At 35.3% G+C, this 19,503-nt stretch overlaps 2 protein-coding genes across 2 annotated transcripts; one reads left to right on the top strand and one right to left on the bottom strand.

Annotated features, from left to right (window-relative positions):
* Window positions 1-8,115: 8,115 nt before the first annotated feature.
* On the top strand, window positions 8,116-8,745 carry LOC127813500 (protein TIC 40, chloroplastic-like). The gene is given in 1 exon segment (XM_052354501.1): window positions 8,116-8,745. A coding segment is annotated over 1 exon segment (615 nt). The 5' UTR covers window positions 8,116-8,130.
* Window positions 8,746-11,456: 2,711 nt separating this feature from the next.
* Window positions 11,457-17,519, bottom strand: LOC127812964 (probable trehalase). The gene is made up of 11 exons (XM_052353585.1): window positions 16,746-17,519; window positions 16,121-16,240; window positions 15,872-15,987; window positions 15,470-15,570; window positions 15,255-15,364; window positions 14,908-14,980; window positions 14,652-14,819; window positions 14,476-14,563; window positions 13,285-13,384; window positions 12,973-13,186; window positions 11,457-11,688 (listed from the first exon to the last, which is right to left on the bottom strand). The coding sequence occupies exons 1-11, from the start codon at window positions 17,348-17,350 to the stop codon at window positions 11,599-11,601; spliced, it is 1,785 nt and encodes a 594-aa protein (XP_052209545.1). The 5' UTR covers window positions 17,351-17,519; the 3' UTR covers window positions 11,457-11,598.
* Between the last annotated feature and the right edge of the window lie 1,984 nt (window positions 17,520-19,503).

Raw genomic sequence — 19,503 nt, 5'->3', positions numbered from 1 at the left:
CTTACCTTTAATTCAAAATAAATTTATTTTTTGCATGAGAAATCAAGATTTAAAAATTCAAATATAAGTTTTTGAGACATAAATGATTAAAACAAGAAAACATGTGTAAAAGCAATCTCTTTTAATTCAAAATAAATTTACTTTTGTATGAGTAAAGAGAAAACATGTCTAAAAATAATTCTCTTTTAATTCAAAATTTAAAAATTCAAATATAAACTTTTGAGACATAAATGATTATAACAAGAAAACATGTCTAAAAGAAATTCTTTTTTAATTCAAAATGAATTTACTTTTTGCATGAGTAAGAGAAAATATTTATATCATAAAAATATTTTTATTTATCATCAAAACTTAATTAATATGAGCAAGTTAGCTCAGCACGTATGATGACTAGGGTTACAATAAACAACTCTTAGTCCTAGCAAGTCTTGCCAAACCGTAAACTTCAATGCAGATAGATGACAATTCTGCTAAGTTTTGTGTGTTGTCTAGAAAGAGAGAGAGAGAGAGATGCACTCCACTATCGTTAAGTTCAATATATAAGCTTCTACAAATCATTGGATGTCGTCTCCTTCCACAAGCTGAAAAGGATTAAAAGCTCCCTGGAATTTCTATTTTGCCAATTAAATGGTCCATTCCTGCATAAAAATGATGCATTAAAAAGAAAAATTCATTGGTTAGAGATTTCATACTTGAAACGTGTACTATTGCATGCACAGCCAGTAGACAACCACAAACATATGTGATCGTGCAAATATATGTCAGTTTTTTGTACTACGATTTTAGACAACAAAGATCATAATCAAGTAAATGCAGCATACCAAGCTAGTAGATAAATTTGTTTTCATTTTCCAATAGTGTACAATATAATCGAAATTAGAAATACAGAGAACAAAGGAATTTAGAACCCAAAGTAAACTCCCTGTTAATCAGCAATAATAACAATCACAAAGGTTGCATTCAAGGCTCAGATCTGGGTCAGTCCACGCACCACTTAGGCAACACTAAGAATGGGGACACCAAGCCACAAAGGAACCCAAGTTGCTAAAAATCGAAATAAAAAATACTTATCACTTAGGTTTAGGCTCCCCCCTCTCTTGAGCAAATGGGCGAGCGCCCATTTCTCCTCCAAAGAGAGGGTTAAGGGCTGATGGTCCGTCTTTTATATGGGCCACCAATAAATAGTGTTGGACTTTATTCACGGGCCAAGGCCTATGAAGTTTAGAAACACCCAATTACATCATTGCCTCAGGCCTTATCTATCACATCAATCACCTGCAAGATAAAGAGTAACATCATGAGCACAATTACGGGATATAGGGATATACCTTATTAAAAGCTACATTTTCAAAATATAGGGATAACCCAAATTGAATGCAAGAATGAAACAGAAAATACTTACCTCTGACTTCTGCCTACTAAAATCACTGCAACCTACTAAATTTACTTACTTCTATTTTGACAACCAATAAAATGCAAGAATGAAATAGAAAATAAGAAGAAAAAGAAAACTAGAACATGGAATGAAGAATCTCTCGATTGAATCAGTGAAGTGAGTAGAACTTGGAATGAATGCATCAAACATCTAGTGGGTTGTCATCGGTTTGTGGATGGGGTGCATACATCAGCATGAAAGGCTGAGTAATGCCAAAAGTAGACACCATATGCACTCCGTGAGCAGCATTCCATGTTTGATAGTCAGCAGCCTAAAACAAAAGAGAATGATATTGTGCTTCTTGTGATAAACCTTCATTGAATGCTTGAGTGTCTTCAACAGTGTGTTGTGCCGAGGTCTTAGCTTGTTTTGATTTCGAGGATCCCACCTAAACATCAAACAAAAGTAATAGCCATTACAATTGGGAATTCTAGCACTACATCTTGCTTTTAGGTAAGTAAAAAATAGATTAAAACATACTTTTGCTTTCTTTGAACTCGTTTCCAATAAACCCTTTTTGCGAAATTTCCTAGGGGCTCTTTTTGTTTGCGAGCATCTTGGATCCAAGATTTGCCCACTTGAAACTGTTGTTAGCTCTCCACAATCAGGAACTAGTTCTTGCACAATGTTCTCAGCATATTTATTACTACCATAGCTTGGATTTGCATTACATATGCCCAGTGCATTCATTTGAGATTCCATTCACTCCATAGTTGCTCGAGTACGTTCTTTGTCATCTGCAACCACATTTGTAATCTTGAAAAACTTATTGAATAGTTCACCATATCTTAATTAGATAGGAGTACTAATCCACCCATTGTAATTAATCTTGACTTTCATGTAGCCTCTACTTACATCTCTCTTCCATTGCCATAAGATATACCTCTTAGGAATTGTTCTGACACCATTTCTGATTAATAATGTGATAACATGTCTGCAAATTATTCCCCTACACTCAAACATGTGGCAACTGCAAACAAAATCGCATTTCTCTTTTTCAAAAACAACTGAATTTTTTTTTCCTTTACTATTTCATCAAATATTACATCTTCGCAGACCTTGTACCTCATACCAAACGATTCCTCTTCGGTAGACAAAACTTCACAATACATCTTCCCCGTGAACTCCTTGAATTTTGAGATTGTGTACACTTCCTGAAATTGTTTCTCCATGGGATACATCGAGACACATGGGACCATCTGAGAAAATGACTTAACGTCAGCCTGAAATTCCTTTTCGACTTTAGACTTCATTGTCTGCTCATATTGTTCAACAAATTGTTTCAGTGAGGTTTTTGAGTGCACATAACCATCGAAAGATGCATTCATGCTCCCACTTCGTTATGTTGTTGACATCCCAGCCCAAAAATTAGTCTTCAAGAAACATAGGACCCAACGGGATTTTTCTCTATAAAGTCCAAACAACCAATTGTTCTCATGCAGTGCATACTTTTCAATCATTAAAATTCATCCATGTTCGAATTCTTCTGGACCCTGTGATTCATTTATCACGTCGTGTACGACTGAAAGAATGGAGGCCTTACATCTATGGTTCCCAAATTTTTTCGGCAACTTCTTTAATATATGCCACAAACACCACCTGTGTTTTGTATTAGGTAAGACTATCTGAATTGCGCTTTGCATTACCCTATCTTGATCAGTAATTATTCCTATGGGAGCCTGATCCTCCATGCACTAAATAGCCACACAAAAGTCCTAGTGTCCTCATTGAAAACTAGACCACATCCAAAAATTGTTGACTGTCCATGGTGATTTACTCCAACGAATAGAGCAAATGGCATGTCATACCTGTTAGTGAGGTATGTGGTGTTAAATGTGACAACATCGGCAAATTCCTTATATGCTTCTTTGCACCTAGAATCAACCCAAAATACATTCTTTAATCGACACTCTTCGTCCAAATCGAAACTAAAGTAAAAACATGGACAAAGGGCTTGCATTCTCGAAAAGTATGCTTGAATGGAAGTAGCATTTCCTTCCCTAAGTCTTAACTTTCTCACTTTATCAATATAATTTCTACAATCCTTTTCCACAAATGTCAAGATCTCATACCCACCAGCCTCAACAACAGTTGAGTTATAAGTTTTCTGTAGTGAACTTCCAGCTATATCATTAACTTCAAGCTATCACTTCACATGTTCGATCAATTGCCTATTGCATCGATACAACCTAGATTTGCTTGGACTTGTTTCATGGTTATACTCAAGATGGACCTTGCTTATTCGCTATGTTCCAAAAACAACGAAAACGGCTGTGATCTTAGCTTTACACCCTACTCGAATAGTTGGTTGAGGCTTTAGAGAGGTGCTAGCTTGACTAGTTCTTCTACCTTCTCAACTACATACATAGGCCACATATCTTACCACCCTATCCTCACTCTTCTTTGAATTCATTTTTTTTACTGGAAACCTCACATAGTAAGCATATCTTTTATAAAATTCATAAATTTCATTCCAACCTTAGGGATAAGATCACTGTGTTCTCCTACCAGTTCGTCATTTAACGATGGACACTCATTATCTTGAAAAATTTCTTCATTATCTTCAAATGATTCCGGAAGCATACTATCATTTCCTAGATCATAACAAGGTACAATCATAAGATAATACAATGTTACCTATATAATTTGAATTATCCATAAATTTAATTTTCCTTGTTTTATATCATTAATTCTCTCATAAATTGAGCAAACCACATTTGAATAATTTTCATTTTTCTCTAATTATATGCGATCAAGTTACCATTTAGGGAAACAAATATATGAGCCTATCAAGCTATTTATACTCGCTTTTGTCATATGTCTAAGAAAGTAGTGCCATTTTTCATAAAACAATCATACATACCTATGTTACTCATTTTGGCTTTTCTTCGTCTTTTAAAATAGAGTTGATTATCTGTAATAAATTTTGAAAAATTATAGCAAGTGAATGCTAGAGTAGAAGTATATTGTGCTACATGAATATATAAAGAGACACTAGAGAAACAGAAAGGAGAAAAAGGGCTGCCATTTATGCTACATTATGCTAAATGGTAAGTTACATTATGCCATATTAAGTTACCATTTACCACATTATGCTACATGAAACTAAATATATTATGCTAAGTTACCAACTGAATATATTAAACTAAATATATTAAGTTACCATTTATGCTACATTAAGACACTAGAGAAACAAAAGTATATTATATGTGATCAAGTTACCATTTATGCTACATGAATATATTAAGTGAATTCAATGAAATAACATCATTTGAAATGTAAACAAAGGGCTGCCACAACTGGGCCAGACCCAACCCCAAACACAATAGGCTAGGCCCATGAACTAACTTGGCCAACCCCACATTCGGCGGTTGCCGACGACCATTGTTGGTGTCGGTCGGAGATTTCCACAATCAGAGCCTACTATTAGAAACACTAGGTCAATGGGGGTTAACATACACAAAAGTGGGCCAAATTTAATTGTTGGATTTTTGTAAATCGGATTTTTAATTTTAAAACCCACTGCCAGTCGCCACTGGCCACCGTGGCCGGAGGTTTCCGGCGATCAGAGGCAACCACCTGACACCCTTATCCCTATTATAACCCACATAGCCAAAAACCCCCCAACATTTAACGGTCGAATCTACATAAATCTAAGTTTAAAGCTTTCGGCCAAACCAAAATATCGCGTATATACGTATATATCATCGTTGTGTGCTGAAAATCATTGCTGATAAAACTAAATGACTTACCTCCTTGAAGATCAGGGCCAATGAAGACGAAATCGAAAGAGAAAGATATAAAGCAAGAGAGACGGCCAGAGTTCCTTCGACTCGTTATGGCTAATATGTCGTCACACATGCGGGAGAGATAGAGACCGAATGGGAACAAGTAGGGTGGCCAGAGATGCCACCAAATGAAAGATAGAAGCAGAGAAACGGCCAGAGCGGAAGCGTTAGAGAGAGAGAGAGAGAGAGAGAGAGAGAGAGAGATAAATCATGTAGAAATGAGCTAAACAGACGCGTGAGTTCAAAAGAAAGGGCTAAATTTTGGGTATTTAAATTCAGGGTATAATAGTCATTTTGGTTGTGGGTAAAATTGTAATTTGGTGCGAGATGGCATTGAGGGTGGCCGAATAGCATAACTCATTGCAGACCTTATTAAAAGCACAAAATATGCCAAGCTTGATGTCAGGACATGGCAGTGCATGTTTGTTGGTTATGGCCAAGATGTTTTTGGCTATAAATTTCATGATCCGATGAAAAAAAAAAAAACTTGTCAGAAGCTGTGATGTTGTGTATGTTGAAGACTATTGAGGATATTGATAAAGTTGAAAAACCAATTACTCAATATAGTTGTGATCCAAATGACTTAGAAATAACTTCTTCAATAATGGTGCCAGAACAAGTTGAAGAAAAGATACAAGATGACCAACAAGGTCTAGGTGATGTTAATGCTCCTATGCAAATTGAGCTAGATGACAATGATCATGATCAACCACTAGTATTAATGGATTCGCCCATTTGTTATACCTAGAGATCTATTAGAAATAAACAATGTTCTACTAGATATTGTAGTAGCCATTACACACTCTTGATTGACGAGGGAGAACCAAAGAGTCTCAGAGAATCTATGAAAGATGAAAACAAGGAGAAATTGATTGATGCCATGAAAGACGAGTTGAATTCCTTGCATAAGAATAAAACCTTTGAGTTGGTGAAGTTACCTAAAGGTAAGAGAGCTTTAAAGAACAAATAATTTAGCCCACACCCATGGTATAAAGCTAGATTTGTTGCCAAATAATTTAGCCAAGGAAAGGTATTAACTTTGATAAGATTTTTCTCCTATTGTGAAGATGTCATCCATTCATGTTATGCTTGGTCTAATAGCTAGCGTTGATTTAGAGATTGAACAGATATATGTTAAAATTGCTTTTCTTCATGGTGGCCCAGACAAAAAGATATACATGGAGCAATCAAATAGTTTCATGATAAGAGGAAAAGAGAATTATGTTTTCAAATTGAATAAAAGTCTTTATAGCTTGAAACAAACAATTAGACAGTGGTATGAGAAGTTTGAGTCGGTCATAAGCAAGGCTACAAAAAGACTACTTTTGATTATTGTGTTTTTATACAAAAAGTCTCTAATGATGATTTTATCATTCTTTTGCTCTATGTGAATGATAGGTTGATTATTGGTAGAAACACTTTTAGAATTGATAGCTTAAAGAAGTAGTTGAACAAGTCTTTCACCATGAAAGACTTAGAACTAGCAAAATAGATCTTTCGTATTTAGATCATTCTGGATAAAAATGCTAATAAGTTGTGGTTGTCACAAGAGAAGTGCATTGAAAAAGTATTTCAGATGTTCAATTAGACAAGGCTAAAGTGGTTAATTCTCCTCTTACTAATCACTAGAAAAAATCCTTCTACAGAGCAAGAACAATCAGAGATGGACACAGTTCCATGCTTCAGCTGTTGGCATTTTAATGTACTATATGGTATGCACTCAACTAAATACAGCTCACGATGTTGGTGTTGTTAGTTGATTTCTTTCAAATCCAACTAAAGAACATTAGGCTACAGTTAAATGGATTTTCAAGTATTTTCGAGGAACTATTAGAAATTAAAGAGAAGAAGAAATTGAGAAGCAATGATTGAGATGGCATGCAGAAGAAGAAGAATAAAATAAAAAATATTAGAATTTTGCAAATCTTTAGCCAAGATCAAGTGGTAATTTCAATTCAGATCTTGATGAAATTTCAATATCCAAGTACTATAAGGTGAACGTTTCCAATTGACGTCTCAACATTTTTTTGTGTGTGGATATCACTTAGTTTGGATGGGAAAATCACTTAGTTTTAGGGTCACAATCTGGTGGCTTGGAAATCAAGTAGTTGCTAAAACAGACAAATTGTTAGATAATGAATAGCAACAAATCTGCTTTAATTTGACACTGCTAATATATCAAGAAACCATGATTTTATGTGCATAATATGGTACCTGAGTTATAGTTTAATGGTAAGTAATAACGCTAATGAATTCAAAGTTGTGTTCAAATTTAGGATTTAAGATTTTTTTTTTATGTGAATTTCGTGTTTGTTTCTCACAATATAATCCCTTACTAGAAGTTACTATATTCATAATATGTTTTGGGTCCAAAAGGCAAGACCCTATTATTCATTTTACCTTAAGGCCGCCCCCTTTTGAAATCTCTTGGCTTTAATTCTTCTTCTCTTTGGCTTAATTGAAATCTTTTTTTTATTCAGTTATATCTAACAAATTTATTTAAGAAGAAACATATGTATTAATACTCTTTGCTCAATTGCAGTCAATCAATCCTCAGATCTTGAGGCCTAATCTAAAGGTTGGAGCTTGTTGAATTTTGACTTAGTAGCTGTTGATATGGTTTGAAGAAGTCAAAATAAATTAGGATTATCCATAACCAATAAATTAGCAAATATCTGATATTGTTTGTTAGTTGTTTTGGCTGGATATTATGCCATATTATTCTCCTCTTTATGCTCATTTCAATTTACATTTTAGTTGTATAAATTGGAGTTTACGATTGAATAAAATATATGACTTTCGCTTTGGTATTTTTTCCCTTTCATTTTCTTCTTTCTTCATAAAATACTAACAAATGGTATCAGAGCCCTTCTTCTTGAGGGACCTGTGAGATTGGGTGAACCAAAAATGGAGGGCCCAAAGAAATATGCATTTGTAGATGCTTCTCTTGAAGAAACATTACAAAAGAGTTCTTTTGGAGGTTTTGAGGAAACAACTGCGTTAGAATCATCAAAGAATGCTGAGGTTGTGGACCAAGTTTCTCATAATGGAACTGCTTCTGCATCTGAGGTTGGTGTTTCTCAAGGTTCTTCATCTGCCCGGGAAAAAAGTTCTGGTTTGTCAGTGGAAGCTTTGGAAAAAATGATGGAAGATCAAATTGTGCAGAAGATGGTTTATCCATATCTGCCAGAAGAGATGAGGAATCCTTCTACATTTAAATGAATGCTGCAGAATACACAATACCGTTAACAACTAGAAGACATGCTAAATAATATGAAGGGAAGCACTGAATGGGATAACCGGATGTTGGATTCCTTAAAAAACTTTGATCTATCCAATCCTGAAGTGAAGCAGCAATTTGATCAAATTGGGCTTACACCTGAGGAAGGTATTTCAAAAATTATGGCCAACCCTGATGTTGCCATGGCATTTCAAAATCCTAGAGTTCAAGCAGCCATCATGGAGTGTTCGCAGAACCCTTTGAGTATAGGCAAATATCAGGATGAGGAGGAGTTATTTTAACTCTACTTAAAATTATATTCATACCTATGTCCCAAAAAATGCCTATGCCCCATAATCATACCTATGCCTCATAACCATAAATCATAAAATACCCCCATAACCATACCTATACCTCATAACCATAAATCATAAAATGCCTATATGCCTATATCTAAGACATGCCAAAATTTACATTTGCAGCCTCAAAGTCAAGGAGGAGTGTTGAATTTTGACTTAGTAGCTGCTGATGTGGTTTGAAGAAGTCAAAATAAATTAGGATTATCCATAACCAATAAATTAGCAAATATATGATATTATTTGTTAGTTGTTTTGGCTGGATATTATGCCATATTATTCTCCTCTTTATGCTCATTTCAATTTACATTTTAGTTGTATAAATTGGAGTTTATGATTGAATAAAATATATGACTTTCACTTTGATATTTTTTTCCCTTTCATTTTTTTCTTTCTTCATAAAATATCAACAGAGCCTTTGCTCCAAGGCTGAAGTACCTCTCTGCCTTGCTCTGTTTTTGTAGGACTTTTCCTTCATCTCTTGCTATGATCCCAGGCTTCCCAGCAAACATTGTTGGATAATATAAGGGGTTTATGTTGCTTAGGATGAGATGGGATTGGATAAATACATAATAAAATAAGAGAAATAAAGAATACAAAAGTTTAATGTAATCCCGCCTTAATGCCTACATCTACTATACAAAAGCTCTATTGAGTTTAGTCCAAGCCTGTTTGATTTCGTCTAGATCGGAGATTACTGTGCCATCTTTGTTCATTCTGGAAGAGTGTCCCTTTTTCTAGATCTTTTTCCAAAGGACTGCTACAACTATTATAGCCTCCTTCTTGAAATCCTTCTTTCTGTACCAACCATCTGGGCATTAAGCATTAGGGTCATCCACTTTGTGTGTGTATGTATATACACACACAGAAAGACATACACACACACAAAGATCAAATACCTTTCCTAATGCAACTCTTTAGCTATGAAAATCATTTACAATCTAGACTGCATCCTTATTTTCAAAAAGATCTCTCAATCCCACTATATTTTATAGTTGTTGTCGTCTAGAGCCCTTGCCATGTTGTCTTAAAATTTATTTTTGAGCAATATTGGGATGCTCAATGACACTGTCTTGTTATGGCCATTTACACTGGCTAGACAAGGAGATAAGAGGTCTAAGCCTAGTACCTAGTTGTATGTTCAAATTCTTTATATCCTCTTAAATCTTCACTTTCGTCATTCATTGTTTCATTAAAAGGTGACAAACCATTATAGTAGACTCTAATGGCTCAAGCCATACACAGATGAAAATGTGAACCCATATCAATGCATAGGGATGTAAATGACTTATGCCGTTCGTGAGCTATTTGAAACTCGAATTGATAAAAGTTCATTCAAGCTCGTTTTTCAAAACTCGTTTAATAAATGAGCCAAACTTGAACTAGGCAAAACTTAGCTCAATAAGGTTCATGAACTGCTCGATTATAAGTTCTTGAGGTAGTTTATATACACTACAATAAATTTTGGATTAAGAGGCATTTAAAAATGCCTTAATAGATAGTTTATTGGGGCATTTTAACTATTATGGCACTAATAATAATGCCACGTGTAATTATGCCCCCAAAACATATTGAGGCACTTACAAATGTCTCAAAAACAACTATAAATTTAAGTTTGTTGTGACACTTAAAAATGCCTCAAAAATCACTATAAATTTATTTTTCATATCCCTCACAAGGCCTTCTCTTAACTCTAACTTATCTATCCCTCAACTCGAATCCTGAACCTTTCTTTCTTCTTGCACATGTATGATCACCTAATATACACATCATCTTATTAATATATGTGCCTATGTTTATTTTATAATATATCTAAATTTCATTAGAATTATTCTATTGGGACACTTAAGATTTGTCTATTAGGGCACTTTATTTAAGTGTCTTGTTAGAATTATTTTAATGGGGCATTTCAAAAATTCTGCCCTATTAGATTTATCTATTAAGACACTTATATTTGTCTATTAGGCCATTTCATTATTATGCCTCATTAGAATTATTTTATTAGGGCACTTCTTTAAATTGTGGCTTAAAATGATATTTTATAGGGCACTTAATTGTTGTGCATCATTAAAGTTATTATATTGGAGCACTTTTTTAAATTGTGCCTTAAAATAATATTTTAGATGACACTTTCTAAAAAATGCCCTGAAAAAGATGTCTCAACAAATCATTTTTGTTGTAGTGATAAAAATTTATGAATAATTTGATATATATTTTAAATTTTTTATATATTTATTTAAAATATTTACAAAATCATATATTTTAAATAATTTTATTAAAAAATATATATAAAATAATTATAATGCTTCATGACTTCATATAATTATATACTAAATATTGAAATTCTTAAATAAATTTATCATTAGTTTAATTTATTATTTACTTTATTAAATAAAATTAAAACTCGATAAGACTCGATTAGACTCGTGAACTTAATATGAGGCACAAGATATTTGGCTTGATTATAAATGAATTGACTCATTTATAAACGAGCCAAGTCTAAGCCTTTCAAAGTTTGACTCGACTCGATTAAAGTCTTATCAATGAACTCATTTGAAATCCAAACCATAGTAAAAACAAATGATGTTTGTGAAAAAAAATATGATTATGTTGTAACCCTATACTATATGATCTCTTGTGTGTGCTCTTTAATGAAATTGAGTAAAACTTGCTTGATTTCAATTCCATATAATTTATTTTAAGATGCAAACAATTACACAAATTTCATACGTGAAAGTAATTCACCTACACTAACAATATGAATCCCTAATTGTTCCCAAAAGCAATCAATTTCTCTGCTCAATTGCAATCATCAATCTTCAGTTCTTTAGCCCAACCAAACTCTTCCAAGAATGACAAGACCACCCCATTTGACCATCCAAAGCCCGTCTGTGTTGCAGGAAAGCCAGGAAAAGTTTTGAGTCAGTTAAACAACATAACACAAAGCCCCTTTCTTTCAAGCAGGAAATCAATAACTTGCATTAACAAATAAGTTGAGAAATACCCTAATAGGTTCTGGAATACCCAATTCTAACCTGATAATCGATAACGAAGATTTGAGAATATTCCGAAGAGGTTAAAAACTAACTTTAGATGCTCCTACTTAAGAATAACTCGTGGTGTTACAAGTGATATTTAAAGTGACCCAAAATCAAAATCAAAATCAAAATTTGAGCAAGTTGAGATTTGCAACTTGGTGAGGATGCAAATGTCAAAATTAGGAAAATTTGTCACAAACCAATGTCCTAATAGTAATTTACAAGAAAAATAGAAGTATATTATATGGTTTTAAGAATCCGAGAGTTACTTCACCTAACATTTTTAGGAGAGGCCAAAAAACATGAAGAAAAAGGGTAGAAAATGTTACTTACAAAGATATACTAAAAAACAAGTTGAGGAAATTGTATTTTTAATAGATAAAAACAAAATGAAAAGCTTGAAAGGAGGCCAAATGCCAAAAACATTTAATGAAAAGAAGACATGCCTGGACGGCGGAACCAGTGTAGGCCCAGTGAGGGTGGCCCGCCACTCATTGAGGCCTATATTTACCTAAAATTTTTAATAGGCCATCACTCATGTTGAGCTGGGTTTTTAATTAAGCCCAACTACTTTAATTATAAATAAAAAAAATTAATTAGTAAATTAAAATTATAAATTCTGATAATTCAATTTCAAATTCTTGCAAAGAACTATTGTAAGATATTAAATAAAGTATGTTAATTTTCAGTATATTTATATTATTATATTATTTTTTATTTTTTTTAATAAGTTTTTCCCTCACTGAAAATTTTTTCTGGCTCCGCCCCGGCTTGGACTGCTATATCTTATCTGTATATTTCTTAGACAATTATGGTAGCTTTTAAACTATATGTGCTTCTACAAAAATCAGAAACCAAAACTGCAGCAATAGTGCTTAAAGATTATAATAGCTCTATGAGGCTAACAAATCCATTTCTCAGAAGCCAAAAACAAGACACTCCTAAACAAGTTTCTTGTTTTTTTTACTTGCCAATCCTAATAATGAGATGACGTGACACGTGATACAATGGCCTTACATAGATAGAGATGATTGATGATTTAGTTGAATTCATTGACCTAGTGGGATAAAGGTTTGTGACGCTGATATCATTGTTGTGCTGTTATCCTAAAAATGAGATGGGAACAGTCCATTACCTGGGGAACGTATTCACCACCACCTCCAAATTCTCCACATTTCTCAACATCATATTTCTCATGCATTGCTCCTGATTTCTTGTAAGCAACATAGTTGGTCCTGATCCACCTCACAGCAATGTCCTCTGCCAAAGCACTTGCCTCCTTCGATCCTGACTTGACCAAACCTTCAACAATCATATGTTGAAGTGGTGCCCAACCATTTGGAAAGTCCCTTCACAAAACAACATAAATAATACAGAAATGATCTGTTTACACTAGAACTGATTTGTTTGAGATTCAAGGTAAACAGGTTGGTAGCTAAATGCTTACCATTGTTGTCCAGAATTGGTCAAAGTTGTTGCAATACCAACTGCACGGATCAGCCCAGAACTTTGAAGGCTCTGCACGGCTCTTTCCACCAACGCACGATCTTTACAGATTTAGACACAAGCAGTATTCTCATTATAGCTTGTCAAAGTATGGGGCTTTATGCTATATCATAAAAGCAAGCCCAAATGACGATTATTCTTGAGTGTTCATGGATAATTAAGGCCAAAAAAGTAAGGTAACATCACTTTCCTTATGGCAACTGGTTAAAGGTTACACTTCTGTTCTTAGTTTGCAATTCCATCTACCTTTCTTACACACAAGTTCTTACGAAGCACCAAAATTTAAACCAATCAGAGTTGTAACACTTGTAAAGGGAATCAAACTTATCCATTGTCTCTTGATCAGGCAAGTTTCAAGAAAATGAGCGACTCGAGACACTTTCAACTTTGCTCATTGACTAGTCTAAACTTCATGGTAGTCAATACTGTAACGGAGAAGGTACCAGATTTCTCATTGGTAGAGCACAGTATCATCATTGAACGCTACCAGGTTCTGTCTCAGATGTATTGACATAATAAATTCATAGTATACATCATACAAAACCATCATTACTGTAAAAAATATGTTACAAAAAAATAATTTATTTAACACCACAGTATAATAGTGCCCCCAAATCAGCATACAAATTATACATTGAGGTAGATAATACAATTGATAATATAACATATATGAAGACAAAATAAATAATTTAGTTGTATGAAAAAATGTAAAATAAAGTTGTAAAATAAACAAGTGCGCAGCACTAATACAGTAGGTGTTAACTGGCATTTTGACCGAAACAAGCCAAATTATAAAATAGTATCGCTTTGTTCCTGATACAACACATACCAGCCTATACATTACGGTATTGACAATTATGCTAAACTTAGCTTTTATGTGAAGCATGAATTTGGAATTCCGTTTTATTATCAACTAGAGGTGATTACTGTTAAGCTAAAGAAATTCAGTTTTTTGAACAGCAAATATAATCCAACTTTAAGTCAATCTAAATGCGAAACAAATTGAAACAACCTTCCTCTTTGTAAAGCCTAACTGTTCTATAAAAGACCTGCACATCTTTAGAAACCCACTACAATACCAAGAAGAAAAAAGAAAAAAGGAAAGAAAAGAAATGAAAAACATGCTACAAACCTGAGTGAAACAAGTCAATCCACAAAGGAATGAAGTTTGAGGCAAATACATTTTGATTTTGGCTCGAGTGCTTCCATGGGTGAGCACCCTAAAAACCATTAATAAGAAACAAATCAGATATAATGGGAGAGCTATTGTCTTCATGAAGCATGCATTCAATAAATCTAGGTACTGGCCTGGCATGTAGTTCCATTGCTGACCCAATAGTCTAGCCATTGTCCCATCTTTGCATTCCAAAAAATAGTGTTCATTGAATGTTTTCTTGCTTGAGCAAATTGTAGAAATTGTCCAGCAGTTCTACTATCTCCAGTGGCCATCGCAAGGAAGGAAATGTCAAGTTCCATCTGAAAAAAGATACTTTAGCTAATGCCATATACCATACAAACTGAAGTCAATTCAACCAAAGCTTCAAAGGGAAAACTTGAATCTAACCTTGAGTATGAAAGAATTTAAGTCGACAGGTAAGATTGATATTGTATTCAATGTAGTGAGGTCAGAGGTATTCCTGCAATAAAAACAAGTCGCTGAATATAGAATAGTGCATCCTAATTAAGTCCCAATTTGAGAGTTGAGCTTATAAGGCCATCTTTTAATTACTCTAAGCAATCTCATTAAAAGGCCTCCTAAAATAAAAAAAAACAAGATACTATTATACATCTAAAAACTAAATCCAAACACCCCTTGAATACTTTTGAAGTCACAAATCATGTAAAAATTAATGAATTGAAAACGATTACCTATGAACTGTGCAAAAAAATGACTGAATCAGAAGAGATTACCTCATCCATCTTGTACTGAAATCCCAGCCAGATTCAGCAGTTGAAGCTAGCTGTCGGTAAAGGAGGTTTTTGTCAGAATCATCCGACAGCTTGGAAGCAGTTTCCTTGTCCTGGGAAAAGGATTACATGAATTCAGCATTTCATCGTGAATCATTCAAATGAAAACATCAGAACTCAGAAACTTATCCCTTATTTATGGGATATAGAGGACATACAGTGGTCGATGATTCTGGCCTTGGTCTATTCCACTTTGCATAGTATCGGCTCAGTGTGTGTTTGAACCCGTGAGCATCATACACAGTCACAGCATGTATTCCTAAAAGGAGTTTAAGCCAATGAAACAAACCAGAAAACAAAAGGCACACAACTTAAGCTGAGGACAGTATTCAATGTTTCTTCTTTCTTTCCGCTATTTCTGGAACCAAAATAACTTCAAGAACCATCGTTTCCGTATTTTTTCTTTTGAAGTTGAGGTTTCAGAATAAATTTTTTGAAAACAATTCAATTCTCAAAAACCAGTTCACCAAGCTTATCTAGTTCAGAAACCAAAATACAGTTTTAGGATCATGAACAAGCTGGTGAATAACCGAAAGAGATATTGAAGACTCTGAAAGTACCTGTAGTCCAGAATTTGTGTTCTTTTAGCAAGGCTGGGAGACACTTCTTAACAAAGTCCAAATCACCAGTCCTTTTGTATATATCATGTATCATTGAACTCAGAAGAGGAGGTTGGCTGCAAATTTTCCAACGCACCCATATTAGCAGTTGTTGCAACCCTACTAATCAACATGAAAATCAATCATATATGTACATTGCTCGGAATTCGAACAACAAAATTCCTATAGTACCCAACAAAGGGCACTTACCTTCTGTTAGTGTAATATGCCCTTGCACCATTAAGAACATGCCCAAATTCATCAATAAGGGAAATCAGATTACTCACAATCCCTTTTGCAGTCTCATGCATTTTACTTGCTAGCAAGCCCCTGCATCACAAATTAATTGCCAACCAAAGCTTGTCAGTCATTATGGGTCTAAAAATTACTATTAATTATAAAACTAAATTACCTTTAGGTTGCGTTGGATAGGGCCATTTGTCCCTATTATTAGTCATTTGGAATTTAAAATTTAAAATTTATCGTTTGGTTATATAATTAACGGAAGCGTTTAGATTTGGATTGAATTCCACCCTGGATTCCGACTTGAACAAATAAAAAATTTAAAATCTTCCTATCCAAATGCTATCTTAAAAAAATAATTTTTTTTATGAGGTGGATCGAAATTTAACTTTAAGAAACTTTGTTCATATATATATATATATATATTGATTAAGGTAAGCAACTATTTTCTATTCCTTTATGCGACCAACGAAAGGGACACATTAGTGATGCAAACAAGTCTTTTTTTAATCACGAGGCCGACTGGAGGTGATTCTGCCATAATTTTCCTTCCCCAATTTTCTCAGAATCCAAACAGGTTTGGGAACTTTACCTGATCACCCAGTAAGAATCCCAGTAATACACCTCTCTAAACCTGGACCCCGGAATTATCATCGGCTTAGGCAACGGCAACAGAGTATGAAACTCCGGCAGGTGAAACACCTCGGCCGCCTCTTTCCGGCTCAGATTCTTCCAAAGCGAGTGCACCTCCAGAGCCCAATCCCTCACCTTCCGGTTCACCACCGCCGGCAAGAAGCCCTCCGGTTCCCGCACAAAATCAGCCGGTTCAACCACCACCAAGCCCGCCTCGGGCTTCTTCAAGTACTCCCCGATAAACCCGTTCAGATCGCCGGCCGGCACTGCCCCGTCCGACGTATTCGGAAGCTTCTCGAAGGCTTCTTGGGTGACCGACAGATTGCGCTTCAACGACAAGTCCACATAGAACTTGGGGTCGAAGTCGTCGCCGCCGAAGGCCTTCAGCGCCGCTTCCTGGACGCGCTCGAGGAAGGCGACGAGCGGGGTCGTCGGCACCACCGGGCCGGAGTCCCCCGCCGTGCACGGCCGCGAACTCTCCGCCATGGCTGCGAAAAGCAGGAAGACGAGAGAAAACAATAATAGGGAGGTCCAATTCAGGTTTATGCGACTGGGAGTCCCCATTGTTGGAGTATAATTGGGGAAGGCATAGTGGGAAGATTGTATGTATATATATATATATGCGCGGATCTGTGTGTGTGTGTGTGGAAGATCTGACTGGGTAGAAGCCGGCGGTGAATTTCGACGATGTTTCTAGGGAGCAAATGTATAAATTGGTGAGAGTGACCTGTTTGTATCTAACCTCTGCGGCCGTTAATGAACAGTCATCCTCCTCCTTAATTCTTAATGCTTCGTTGCTTAATTATATATAATAATTATGTATATAAAAGATGACGACTTCCCTTAGAATTCACGCCAACTTTACATTATGGAATCAAATCAAATATATCCTTATTAAAGAGCAATTATATATATGGCATCTAATCTAACCTAAGGTATTGATACTTAAAAGGTGTTCTTTAAAATATGTTTCATATATATAAGCTAAAGCTTTGATCCACGAAATCTTTTATTTTGGTTTTCACTTTCACTTGCGATTTAGAGACTAACACTCCACATTATGAGTGATTCAAGCAATCATCATTATTTATAGTTTCTATTTGTTGTTTTATAAATAGGTTGAAGAAGATACAAACTGTGTAACTGTGTTAAAGAGTTTTTCGAGTTTGAATTTGAGGTTCGATTTGGGCTTTTTTTTTTTTTTTTTGCCTGTGTGGGGTTATTTTAAGTGAAGATAAAATTAATGCTATTAAAAGAAATCAAATATTATTAAAAATATAATTACCATTGGACCATACTAAGGGGCGGATGTAGTGGGGCTGGCAGAGAGCGTGCCAGCCCCAACTGAATGGTAATTTTATTAAATATATATATATATATATATAAACCCAACAACCCAATTCTCTTTTTTGTAACTAAACATTAATTTATATATATATAAATGGGGGTGTACAATCGATTTTAACTGAATCGAATCGCCAAAAAATTGTGAACCGAACCAAATGCAATAATCGAACCGACCGACCAACCCCAACAAACCGAACCCTAAACCATGCTAACCAAACCGAAACTAAAAACCGAATTGAAAACAAACTAAGAGACCGGCTTTGCTGTTGCTGCCGGCTACCTAGCCAGCCGGCGATTTAGATGATCGGAACCGATCATCGGATTCCCCCAACCACAGTGACCCACATACCCAAAAACTAAAAGCATCTAATGGTTGAATTTTAGTAAATCTAGGTTTCAAAATTTCAATGTAAAAGAGAAATAGAATGCAAACTTACTGAAAAACTATTTGCGCAATCTTCGTCTTCGTCTCTGGCCTTCGTCTTCTTCTTCGGCATCGACGACGGATGGTGGAGGGAGAGAGAACAGATGAAGAGATGAAGTCAAAAAGCCTTCGGCCAACGCCTAATCCACGAAGCTTTGAAGAGCCTTCGTCTTCCCCATCGCCTTCAAAGAGCCTTCGTCTTCCCCTTCGCCTTCAAAGAGCCTTCGTCTTCGTATTCGCCATCGCCAGATCTGTGAACTCGAAATCGAATCAAGATGAAATGCCAAGACGCGAGAGAGAGATAGAGAGAGAGAAGAACGAAGAACAAAGAAATGAAATGTCGCGCCCGCGTGCGTGACTCGTGAGGGGGGAGGGAGTTCGGTTCGCTGGGGGGGAGGGGGGTTGTGGCCGGTTCGGTTCAAGTGAGTGAGGCTATGTTTTACAAGTTCGGTTCAGTTCGAGTTTTTTGGTATTTTTATCAAAATAACCGAACCGAACCGAATAACCGATTTTTAAACAAAAATATAACCGAATCGAACTATTATTTTTGAAAAATCAAACTGAATCGACCGAACTTTTCGGTTCAGTTCGGTTAGTTCGGTTTAACCGAACTTTTGCTCACCCCTATATATAAATCAAGTAATCTAGCCCCCAACTAAACATTATTATATAAATTTATTATATTAATTTTTTTAATTTCCAGCCCCTGTATTCTAAATTCTTGGATCCACCCGTGACCATACTAGCTCAAATCAAGCCTCACCAGCTCCATCTTGGCCCATGTCCCAATCTCGGCCACATCTCGACCCAATCTCATCTTGATCCCAGCTTTGCGCTAGTCTGCAGCAATCATCATTACCATTGTATGCTGGATACTCCTACGCCTACTCCAGATCCCATTCTTATTAATGAGGATCTCATGTTTATTAATTGCAAATCCCATCCA

The sequence above is a fragment of the Diospyros lotus genome, chromosome 11 (genome assembly GCF_014633365.1).
Source record: "Diospyros lotus cultivar Yz01 chromosome 11, ASM1463336v1, whole genome shotgun sequence".
In the NCBI taxonomy this organism is placed as follows: Eukaryota; Viridiplantae; Streptophyta; class Magnoliopsida; order Ericales; family Ebenaceae; genus Diospyros; species Diospyros lotus.
This window is presented reverse-complemented; position numbering and strand designations above follow the sequence as displayed.

Bases quoted from the DNA above. Each gene is read 5' to 3' on its own strand.
- LOC127812964 (XM_052353585.1), bottom strand. From the start codon at position 17,350: ATGGGGACTCCCAGTCGCATAAACCTGAATTGGACCTCCCTATTATTG. The intron at 14,564-14,651 runs GCCAGTACCTAG...AATGGTTTTTAG, and splicing joins GCAATGGAACTACATGCCAG to GGTGCTCACCCATGGAAGCA. The intron at 13,187-13,284 runs GTAAGCATTTAG...TGTTTTGTGAAG, and splicing joins ACCAATTCTGGACAACAATG to GGACTTTCCAAATGGTTGGG.